General features: G+C 43.5%; 1 protein-coding gene across 1 annotated transcript; it reads left to right on the forward strand.

Moving 5' to 3' along the window:
• Positions 1-1,018: 1,018 nt before the first annotated feature.
• Positions 1,019-12,109, forward strand: LOC115450103 (polyribonucleotide nucleotidyltransferase 1, mitochondrial). The gene is made up of 14 exons (XM_037438058.1): positions 1,019-1,359; positions 1,778-1,984; positions 2,345-2,555; positions 3,101-3,267; positions 3,659-3,815; positions 4,427-4,640; positions 5,112-5,239; positions 5,835-5,895; positions 6,373-6,502; positions 8,137-8,291; positions 8,929-9,116; positions 9,709-9,832; positions 10,127-10,360; positions 11,475-12,109. The coding sequence occupies exons 3-14, from the start codon at positions 2,446-2,448 to the stop codon at positions 11,625-11,627; spliced, it is 1,821 nt and encodes a 606-aa protein (XP_037293955.1). The 5' UTR covers positions 1,019-1,359; positions 1,778-1,984; positions 2,345-2,445; the 3' UTR covers positions 11,628-12,109.
• The last annotated feature ends 171 nt before the right edge of the window (positions 12,110-12,280 follow it).

Genomic DNA, 12,280 nt, shown 5'->3' on the forward strand with positions numbered 1-12,280 from the left:
TCAACATCAAAATATTTCCACAATAAATCATATTTTTAGTATTTATATATTATATTTTATTCACTATTTTAATTATGAAACACACAGGACATATTTATCCTCGATCGGGGAGGCAGAGGTGTAACTAAGGCCCACTTTTCATCATGTGTTTTCCATCCCGTAATGTCATAGGAGACAAGACTAGATAGTCCATGGCAATCTGTATTGTATAAAAATCTAATATTACTTTACCCGTGATTCGAACCCAAGACCTCAGAGCGATATCGTACCGTGCATGCAATACAACTACGCCATAGAGGCAATCCAATGCTATAATAAGTTTGAAAACCCATAGTATTTTTTAAAAAAAATCAAATCAATTCAAGTTTTAGATAAACTCTTATTACAAATACGTAGCGAGATCAAAATCTTTGTTCATCCCTTTTTATTATGTGGCAAAATATAAAGCGATAAGTATAATATGAAAAGAAGTCAAAAACATCGCGTTGATAGAGACATGAGAAAAGAGCTAAAGAGATATTATAAGTTTAAAAACTTACTTGGTATAAATAATTCATGCGTTGAAACGAGTCGCCAGATTGAATTTTCTTCATATTTTCCTCAAACTATAAATAATAAAGCATTCAAAGTAATTCAAACTTAACCTAAAATAAATGTTTTGTTTGGTTTTGACGATCAGCTGATGTGATTTCGTTCAAAAATAGGTTATACAAATTGTAAATTCAATAACGAAAAATATTTATGCCTATGTTTATATAATAATAATATTTAAACTATTTGATTTAATATTTAATTCACCATAAATTTGGTCTTATTGGAATTAAAATAAAATACATAACATGTTATAAATAATGACATTTATTAGTTTACTTCCGAACAGAGTATTATGTTCCATTTACCTACAAATAAAAAATCAAACTTGTAGCATATTATTATTTATAAGAGAGATGACAACAAGTAAAAAGCAACGAGAACAAGTAGCTTAGCTAATGTATGTTCAAATCAAAATATATCTACATAGAATATTATGATGAAAAGTCTGATGAAAAGCTAGCTTTTCGTTTTTAAGTCTGCAAAAGACATTCGAGTTTTCATTATCTTTCATAATTTTCTTACTATAACTTTACTATTTCTATATTTGTTGTTTATCATACAATATGAATTGAACAGTTTTTAGTTACAACTGTTTTTAGAATAAATCGCGTCCTATTCGACCCTGTCAATACAAAGTTTTAGTGGTAAAATGTTGACGAAAAAATATACAATACTGTCTAGAATTAGACAAAGAAGTCGTTGTTACTGCAGATTATTATCGAGCCAGGCTAATGTTGCTGAAACAGACATTCAGTTCTCTAAAGGGTAAGTTTTTTGAGGTTATGAAGTAATTTGTGATATTTTTTTACATTTGTAACTTATTAATTCGTAAACAGTTTGTGTTGGAATCATATCGTACACAGTTATGTCTACAGCATACATGAGCCTGTTAAACTATATTAGTAACTGCAATATTACTGCTACTAGCGTCACATAATACCGGCGTGGAGCGGTAACTCTGCTATCTTTAAATCAAACATTCAATCTTCGTCCATAGTTCAAAGTTGGCCTCACGACCACCAACCATTGTAGTTATACTCCTAGTCACTCTATTCCGGCATTAAATTTACTATTTACTTTGTTTATACTTAAATATTGACAACTCACAATTTTTATGTATTTTTGTTCCATTCTCCATATTTAAATAAAAAATGCAAAATTTTTAACTGAAATTTTGTTCCAGATCACCTCTAAAGCTCTCATCAGGCCGTTATGCGAGGTTTGCAGATGGGGCATGTGTCGCAACATTTGGCAATACAAGTGTGTTATCCACTGTTGTATCCAAAGCCAAACAGAGTAATAACTCCTTTCTACCATTAGTAGTAGATTACAGACAGAAGGCAGCTGCAGCTGGATCGTGATTCCTACTATTTTTTTAGGAGAGAGTTGGGTGAGTTAGTTTTTATGTTCTAAGATCATTGTATGAATTAATGTTGTTTGCATCAAGTTTTCCACTTTGTTTTATTATTGATCTAATTGATTAAATTGTAATTGTTGTTAGTCATTTCTGTCCATAATGGTATTAATAACCACCATTTGAAGCTCCGACAAATCCTTATTAAAATAGTGGCATACTGCATCATTCAAATAAGGCTTCCATTTTTAAATTACTTTATGAAAAAAAGGAAACATCATTAGGATATGTACATTGTTCTGAATGCCAAACATTCTTATTTACTACTCATCATTTAATAATATAACCCTTTATAACAAATTTTAAATGGATTAAATTTTTTTTTTCCCAACCCAGGTCCTTCTGAAAGAGAAATTCTCACCTCACGTTTAATAGACCGTTCCTTACGACCACTATTTCCACAAAACTACAACTATGACACGCAGATTGTCTGCAACATGCTCGCTATGGACGGTACAAACCCGCCAGAAACAGTTGCTATTAATGCAGCCAGTGCTGCATTGGCTCTATCTGATGTGCCTTGGAATGGACCTATTGGGGCCGTGAGGTAAGTTTATTTAATGATTACATAATGAGATAATCAAATTCCTGACCTGTTGATAAACTTTTTCATTGTAAACAGCAGTAACATTACCTAAAACTACTATAAGGCTCTGCAGGATCATTTTGACATTGCATTAATAAATGCAACCATATAATGTAATTGAATAGTCTATCAAATTTCTTATGAATATTAACAAATGCGAGAATTTGTGAAAATGTCTAGATGTTTGTTAGAAGTAAATGCAGAGATAGCTGAATGGAATTGAATGATATTTGGCTCACAGATAAGACTAAGGTCTCGATAAACACATAGGCTACTTTTTATCCCAACAATTTGGTTTCATGGGAAATTATAGGATTTTTAAATTCAATTTTGCCAATTGAGTGAGCTGGCGTCTTATAGGTGGCGCTATAAACCTCTACAGTGTTTTAAGGACTTTTGTAACGGGATAGACTTTCCACGCCGACTAAGCAGCAAGAATCACTTAGCATTAGAGAAAATGTTTGTTAGTTTTTAGCAATTTTTACTGAAGGCCCTTATATCTACAGGCTAGGACTAATAGACAACGAACTCGTAGTGAACCCAACTCGTAAGGATTTGGAGAAGTCATCGCTGAATCTGGTGGTGACCGCCACCAAGAGCAACCTGGTGGTGATGCTGGAAGGAAGCGCTGACATCATCTTGCAGCAGGATTTGTTGAAGGCTATCAAACTAGGTATGAATGTAAGTTATGTTTGATAAATTAGAAAGTTTTATGTTGTAAAAACAACTGTAGATATTTTCTTGGCTCCCTATAAGGATCTATGTAAATTTTTAATTTATATTGCCAAATTAGCCCCAATATTTTCATGTTGATAAAAATTTGCAATAACATTCCTTCATGGTTCTCCTTACATTTCTTTCAGGATTGTTAGAAATTTCCATGATATAAGACTTAGAATCTTATGATATATATAATTCAATTAGCACATCAAATATATCACAGAACTTTATAATAGTGAGCCAGCGATATCTTGTTTATGTTCATGTTTGTTTATACAAAGTGAAAAGTTTAATGTTTTTTGTCACAACCTGTTTACAGTTTGTAAAATTCAATGTTTTTTTAGGTACCAAAGAAGCCCAGCACATAGTGAGGGGAATAGAGAAGCTACAGAAGGACCATGGCAAAATGAAAAGAGAATATGAAACTCCACCACAATTAGAGCAGAGTATCATAGATGCTATAAAATCCTTATCAACTATGAAAATAAGGGAAATATTAAGGTATGAATTTTCATCAACATTTAACTGCTTGAGAATTATGCAGCTCTCTTATAAGATAGGTGTTAATCATAATGTTAGGTCAGGGTAATAATGTCAGCCCTATATTATATACTGTTCCATTGCTAGGAATGGGCCTCTATTAAGAACGATTAGGCCTTAATCCATCATGCTGGCCTAATGCAAATTGGTAGAGTTCACTGTCTCTAAAAATGATCATGGAGAACTTCTCAGGTATAGCTTCATAGGCTCAAAAAGATTTGTTGTGTAATGATAATATTGGGTACAGCTGAAAAGCAGTGCTGTTTAACAGCATATAGTGAGCTGGTAGCCTTTCTACCACACATCATACAAGAAATCTGCTGTATGCCTAATATTGTTAACTGTGTGTGTGTGGGGGTTTTTTTTTTTTCTTTTTATACTTTTTTTTTTGTTGTTTTTATGTGTGGGTAGAAAAATAAATGGTTTAAGGTTTCCTCACAAAATTTTGCTTCACCTTTAAAGCAAGATAATACACACAAAACTCACTCACACCTTCTCATTCAACACTGGCAAAATCACACATGAAACAATGGAGACATTTTTAAAAGAACTTTATGTTGACATTATTCCAGTGACCGCACCCACGACAAGATCTCTCGTGACGTAGCGATAGCAGAACTCAGGCAAACGGTACTCAACCAGCTACGAGACACAGAAGTGGATGTGAACCAACTATCTGACGGATTCAACACACACCTTCGGACCATATTCAGAGATATGATATTTGAGACTGACACAAGATGTGATGGACGACATTTGGATGAACTGAGGAATATTAGCTGTCAGGTATGATTAATAAAATTGTTTAACACTGACTACCTCGGTGGTGTATGTACTGCATGTGCGGTACGGCAGCGCTATGAGTTCGTGGATTTGAATCCCAGGTTGGGCAAAGTGATATTTGTGTTTTCTGCTTGGTATCAGCCCGGAGTCTGGAATTTGTGCCCGATATGGTGATAAACTCGCCCTCTATCGCATCATGGGATGGAACACATGAAAAGTGTGAGCCCTGGTTGCGCCTCTGCATACCACTTCGGGTATAAATGCCTTATATGTTTTCAATATTGACAGACAATGCCTGCTGAAACTGTCGAATTAATTAACAAAATAATTACATAGTCTCTCCTTACATAATGTGGGTCATCACTACAATAAGCCACGGTAGGCTTCTTTAATAATGTAATTTTATGACATAGATGTTTTGATCACAAGATATTTTTCTTAAAACTAGCATACTAACTAATCAATCTATCTCAGGTATCGCTCTACGAGCCGTTGCACGGCAGCGCGTTGTTCCAGCGCGGGCAGACTCAAGTGTTGTGCACGGTTGCGTTTGACTCGCCGGACAGTGCGCTCAAGATGGACACGCTCACTATGCTTAGCAGGTATGTTATCGAGGTGATAATGATTTTATATGGATTCTATAATAATAACGTATCTGGGCTGTAACGCACCAAACAGTCTCAAGTAACAAGAGATTTGCCAAAGTATCAATAGTCATTGGGAGCAGTATTGATAACACCGAGAAAAATCGCAATCGAATAGTTATAAGTACGCTAATGACAAATGACAATCAGCTGACACGCAGGGTCAACGCCCTCGCTCGATTGGAGCATAATACAGCTTGACAATTCATCAGCAAAATTATAATTAACAGATCGTGATTATTTTACTGTCAAGTCAGGAATCACCAGCACTGTCTTCGTTTGCAGAAGAGGTCCCCTTACACACCATATAAAGTTATAAACAGCATTTATTTCTGTTGTTGCTAATCGGAAGATATCGGTATTCGCCCGAATAGCGACCATCATGTACAAGGTGTAAAACCCGGCATATTTGTCGTTTTATATCCCAGCAATCAGACTGGCCAGGGGTTAAAGATTTCTCATCAATCGGACACTATCTGGGCCTTATTCCAATTACCATGTAGTGCAGTGGGGTCACTGCCGTGTTCGTGTAAATAGTGTGTTGGTTTTGCAGTGGTATAAAAGAAAAGAGTTTCTTCCTGCACTACGAGTTCCCGTCGTACGCGACGGGCGAGGTGGGCCGCACGGGGGCGCCGGGCCGGCGCGAGGCAGGGCAGACACGGCGCGCTCGCCGAGCGCGGGCTCGTGCCCGTCGTGCCGCACGCGCCCTACACCGTGCGCCTCACCGCGGAGGTGCTCGAGTCCAACGGTGAGTCACACGTCACGCTCATGACAGGTGGGCCGCACGGGGCGCCGGGCCGGCGCGAGGCAGGGAACACGGCGCGCTCGCCGAGCGCGGGCTCGTGCCCGTCGTGCCGCACGCGCCCTACACCGTGCGCCTCACCGCGGAGGTGCTCGAGTCCAACGGTGAGTCACACGTCACGCTCATGACAGGTGGGCCGCACGGGGGCGCCGGGCCGGCGCGAGGCGGGACACGGCGCGCTCGCCGAGCGCGGGCTCGTGCCCGTCGTGCCGCACGCGCCCTACACCGTGCGCCCTCACCGCGGAGGTGCTCGAGTCCAACGGTGAGTCACACGTCACGCTCATGACAGGTGGGCCGCACGGGGGCGCCGGGCCGGCGCGAGGCGGGACACGGCGCGCTCGCCGAGCGCGGGCTCGTGCCCGTCGTGCCGCACGCGCCCTACACCGTGCGCCTCACCGCGGAGGTGCTCGAGTCCAACGGTGAGTCACACGTCACGCTCATGACAGGTGGGCCGCACGGGGCGCCGGGCCGGCGCGAGGCGGGACACGGCGCGCTCGCCGAGCGCGGGCTCGTGCCCGTCGTGCCGCACGCGCCCTACACCGTGCGCCTCACCGCGGAGGTGCTCGAGTCCAACGGTGAGTCACACGTCACGCTCATGACAGGTGGGCCGCACGGGGGCGCCGGGCCGGCGCGAGGCGGGACACGGCGCGCTCGCCGAGCGCGGGCTCGTGCCCGTCGTGCCGCACGCGCCCTACACCGTGCGCCTCACCGCGGAGGTGCTCGAGTCCAACGGTGAGTCACACGTCACGCTCATGACAGGTGGGCCGCACGGGGCGCCGGGCCGGCGCGCGGCGGGACACGGCGCGCTCGCCGAGCGCGGGCTCGTGCCCGTCGTGCCGCACGCGCCCTACACCGTGCGCCTCACCGCGGAGGTGCTCGAGTCCAACGGTGAGTCACACGTCACGCTCATGACAGGTGGGCCGCACGGGGGCGCCGGGCCGGCGCGAGGCGGGACACGGCGCGCTCGCCGAGCGCGGGCTCGTGCCCGTCGTGCCGCACGCGCCCTACACCGTGCGCCTCACCGCGGAGGTGCTCGAGTCCAACGGTGAGTCACACGTCACGCTCATGACAGGTGGGCCGCACGGGGCGCCGGGCCGGCGCGAGGCGGAACACGGCGCGCTCGCCGAGCGCGGGCTCGTGCCCGTCGTGCCGCACGCGCCCTACACCGTGCGCCTCACCGCGGAGGTGCTCGAGTCCAACGGTGAGTCACACGTCACGCTCATGACAGGTGGGCCGCACGGGGCGCCGGGCCGGCGCGAGGCGGGACACGGCGCGCTCGCCGAGCGCGGGCTCGTGCCCGTCGTGCCGCACGCGCCCTACACCGTGCGCCTCACCGCGGAGGTGCTCGAGTCCAACGGTGAGTCACACGTCACGCTCATGACAGGTGGGCCGCACGGGGGCGCCGGGCCGGCGCGAGGCGGGACACGGCGCGCTCGCCGAGCGCGGGCTCGTGCCCGTCGTGCCGCACGCGCCCTACACCGTGCGCCTCACCGCGGAGGTGCTCGAGTCCAACGGTGAGTCACACGTCACGCTCATGACAGGTGGGCCGCACGGGGCGCCGGGCCGGCGCGAGGCGGGACACGGCGCGCTCGCCGAGCGCGGAGCTCGTGCACCGTCGTGCCGCACGCGCCCTACACCGTGCGCCTCACCGCGGAGGTGCTCGAGTCCAACGGTGAGTCACACGTCACGCTCATGACAGGTGGGCCGCACGGGGCGCCGGGCCGGCGCGAGGCGGGACACGGCGCGCTCGCCGAGCGCGGGCTCGTGCCCGTCGTGCCGCACGCGCCCTACACCGTGCGCCTCACCGCGGAGGTGCTCGAGTCCAACGGTGAGTCACACGTCACGCTCATGACAGGTGGGCCGCACGGGGGCGCCGGGCCGGCGCGAGGCGGGACACGGCGCGCTCGCCGAGTGAGTTAACACTCGTCCCTGATAGATGGCCTTGTCACAAAGTACATAAAACCGTTCTATTCGACCCATGAACATAAACTGGGACCGTAACAAAGACACGGTTAAATATTTTATTTTTATTATTTGAATGTACCCTCCCCAGGGTCGAGCTCCATGGCGTCGGTGTGCGGCGGGTCGCTGGCGCTGCTGGACGCGGGGCTTGCGCTGTCGGCGCCGGCGGCCGGCGTGGCGATCGGACTCGTCACGCGCCGGAACGAGACGGGCATCGACGACTACAGAATACTCACTGATTTGTTAGTGAGTCTATAATGCATTACTAATATACCTCTAGTAAAATTTTATTTTAGTGCCAAACTATAGATATTTAAATAAGAAAGTAATATATGTATTCATTATTTATTTAAGGTAAAGAACATTAACAAAATCGAGAACATTATAATACATCATTACAAATTATACATGATCACAGCATGCAAAGCTGTAAGTGACTACTATAAAAAATAACGATTAAAAAGTTAAAAAGACATGGTGTAGAATTTTTTTTTCTATAAAATGATATTAATGACAACAAATTTAACTTGAAATTAAAAATTGGAATATGAAATTATAGAAATAAAATTTTGTAACAATGAGAGATCAGGTATCTCAACTGAAGACTCACAGTTGGACCTAAATAATACTATTGTAATACACTCGTCATTCTAATATAATTATAATTAATATTGTTTTTTACATAACGGAACAAAAAAGTGCCATCAGAATGTCTTGATGTTGTTTGTTTGCCTTATCTTTAACAAAATTTAAAAAAAATACCAATATCAACTTACGCATAATAGATCCTTCGCTTAGACACTCCTAAAGCGCCACAACTTATCACATGAAAATGTAAGTTTTATTTATAGATATCGATATAATGAAATCACTATTCCTGCAGGGTATAGAAGACTACATGGGTGACATGGACTTCAAAATGGCCGGCACAAAAAAGGGCATCACAGCACTTCAAGCAGATATCAAAATACCAGGCCTACCGCTCAAGATCGTCATGGAATCCGTGCAGAAAGCATGCGATGCCAAGAGCAAAATTATCGATATTATGAATCAGTGTATCGATAAACCTAGGTGAGTGTTGCACTAGTCGTTAGGTAGAATATATAAATACATTTTTCTACATAAGTTTATAGTAGATAACTTCACATTTGTTGTACAATTAGACACAAAAATAGCTGAACAAATTCGAAAATTCAAATCACGTATACATACAGCTTAATTTCTTAAGTTCCTTCTTTTAAATAGACTTTCTTTCGTTATCCAATCTAAAGTAAACATTTCTTAAATAAATTAAATGAAAAAACAATTGTTAATGACAGAAAAGTATGTACTTGATTTTAAGGTTTAAATTTATTTAACTGATAAACTCTTTTACTTATTTACGCGTTTACATGAATGTTGACGTTAAATAAAACTATTTCTCAGATTTTATCGCAGTGTTTTTATATTATAGTTTTCTCTCGATGTTTTCATGACTGCAGCTTTCACAATCACTCTTTGGACCGAGGTGTAGGTAGTCTGAAAATTCAAAGTTTCAATAACTACCTACATTTTACAATTATACATGTTATTATTATGTTCAGCTATCTTGTGGCTGCCTAATTCTATTATGTTGTAATATTATAATTATCATTTAATATACTGAACTTTTAAACGATTGCAGACAAAGTCACAAAGACAACATGCCTGTGATCGAGGAGATAGAAGTGGAGGTGCACAAGAGGTCCAAGCTGGTCGGAGTCGGCGGCGCCAACCTGAAGAAACTATACGTGGAGACTGGTGTGCAGGTCAGTTCCTCGCCACATCTATATATTTTCTCACTATAGACCGACATTATTTGATTATAATTCTAATACGTTCAAAAAATAAAAGCTATGTAACTTGTATAAATTCTGCGATCCTCTTACACATTTTTACGAATAATAGGAAATATAATAATTCATTTTTAACTGTAAAAAATATTTATTGGTTGGTCCATTTTCGCCAAAAATGGAAAAAATATTACTACTACTGATTATTGAAAACGGCAGTAAACTATAAATCAACTTGGCTATAAACTACGGTCGTATCGATATGTGCAGGTAACGCCAATAGACGAGACGAAGTACAGTATATTCGCGCCGTCGCGCGCGGCGCTGGACGAGGCGCGAGCGCGCATCGCGGCGTGGCTGGCGAGCGAGCGCGCGCCCGAGCTGGAGTTCGGCGCCGTGTACCGCGCGCGCGTCGTGGACGTGAGGGACGCGGGCGTGCTCGTCACGCTGTACCCGGGCATGGCGCCCGCGCTCGTGCACAACTCGCAGCTCGACCATAGGAAGGTACTATTAAACTAATTTCACGTTTCAACTAAAAAAACTTCCACGGGGCGTAGTTGTACTGCTTGCGCGGTACGGTAGCGCTCTGAGGTCATGGGTTCGAATTACGAGTCGTGCAGTGTTATTTTGACTTTTCTGCTCAGTATCAGCCCGGAGTCTGGAATTTTGCGTCACCCCCTATCACATCATGGGACGGAATACCCTTGGCGAAATGTGGGTGCCCTGGTTGCTGCATTTCCATACCCCCTTGGGAAATAAATACGTAATGTTGTGGGGGTGTATGTGACTAAAAAAAAGTGGATAATACGGACTAAGGGCTCGGTGTTTGAGTTCAAATCGAATTTCGTACGGATATTTTTATGAGGTTTTTGGTATCACACATTGGGCCGTGTGCCGTTGTAGATTACAGTAACACGTGTGTGTGTGTGTGTGTGTGTGTCAGTACAGAGGTAATATAAATTACTAGCGTTTGCCTGCAGCTCCGACCGTGTGAGAATGTTTTTTTCCGATATAAATATTTTCTCTGGATAATATTATAGCCTATACCACTCAAGAGTAATATAGCTTCCTATTTATGAAAATTTTAAAATCGGTTAGTCATTCCTGAGATTAACGCATTCATACAAACTCTTGAACTTTTTAATATTGATATAGGCCCCGCCCTTTAGAGCTAACGATTATATGGCTATAATCTCCGCCGCCTATAATACTTCTTTCTCACACGAATGTGAAGTCAACAGCAAATCCAATTCCGGGCAAATGGTTTTTTTTATTACTTTGAATGACGAGACGAGCTTGCCGTTCGCCTGATGGTAAGCGATACGACCATAAACAGTAGAAACACCAACACCTTGAATTACAAAGTATTGTTTGGTATTCCACTGCGCTCACAATCCTGAGACATGAGTTGTTAAGTCTCATTATGTCCTGTAGTTACACTGACTACAATGTCCTTCAAACGGGAACACAACAGTGACTACACGCTGCTGCTTGGCGGCAAGCTACTTGGTAGTGTTAGAAAAATTGCAAAATTTTGATCTTCCTTAAAACTATGAATCCAAAAACATTTAATAGTTGTGTGACGTTAAAAAACAGTAACAAATGTCATCTATTCCAGATAATGCACCCTTCGGTCTTGGGCCTGGACGTGGGCTCGGAGCTGCAGGTGAAGTACTTCGGCCGCGACCCGGTGTCGGGGCAGGTGAGGCTCTCCAGGAAAGTGCTGACGTCACCGCCGCCAGGTGTCGTCCGGAAACTGGACAAGAGCTAATGTGATGAAGTATTACAGTTTGTTGAAAAGGGGACAGTGTTCATACGTTTTTAATACCATAGGTATTGCTGCTAGGTACTGTCAGCCCTAAATAAATGTATATATTGGTGGCAAAATATTTGTATCCGCCAAGGGAGCCCCGTGTGTCGCGTTCCGGGGTTAGCCTATTTATATTCGGTTTCAGAGGCCGGTATAATTGGGTCGACTGGTGAGAAATCGACTATCTCTACGGACTCCACTCCACTTACCATCAAGTGATATATTGTAATTCCTACATTCGGTTTAACCCATGTACACATTTAATTGAGGCTAACTGTACATAAATGTGACGTCATAGTGTTATGATTTGGAAACTCCGCGCAAGAATACCTTTTTGCACAGATAGCTTCTACCAATTAACCGTCAGTCCAATTTGAATAATGCAGTCATGTGATAAATTATATGTATAACTGCCAAATTTGTAAATAAATCGTTTTATTACATATCGTGTATTATTTTTGCAAATTGTAACCTTTATCGTAATAAAAAACTAAAGACCCATTGTTGGTAAGTAAATATGAAGAGTCTGGAGTCGTTGGATATGAGGAGACATTGGGTGTCTTTGCGTACTATATTGGCTCTCACGGGGAGTGCTCTGATGCACTCTATGAGAT

The sequence above is a fragment of the Manduca sexta genome, chromosome 13, assembly GCF_014839805.1.
Source record: "Manduca sexta isolate Smith_Timp_Sample1 chromosome 13, JHU_Msex_v1.0, whole genome shotgun sequence".
Taxonomy (NCBI): domain Eukaryota; kingdom Metazoa; phylum Arthropoda; class Insecta; order Lepidoptera; family Sphingidae; genus Manduca; species Manduca sexta.

What these genes read in the sequence shown, in the direction of transcription:
- LOC115450103 (XM_037438058.1), top strand. Translation starts at nt 2,446, where the DNA reads ATGCTCGCTATGGACGGTACAAACCCGCCAGAAACAGTTGCTATTAAT. An exon ending in GTTGAAGGCTATCAAACTAG is followed by an intron (nt 3,268 to 3,658) that starts GTATGAATGTAA and finishes ATGTTTTTTTAG; the next exon opens with GTACCAAAGAAGCCCAGCAC. An exon ending in TGAGGAATATTAGCTGTCAG is followed by an intron (nt 4,641 to 5,111) that starts GTATGATTAATA and finishes AATCTATCTCAG; the next exon opens with GTATCGCTCTACGAGCCGTT.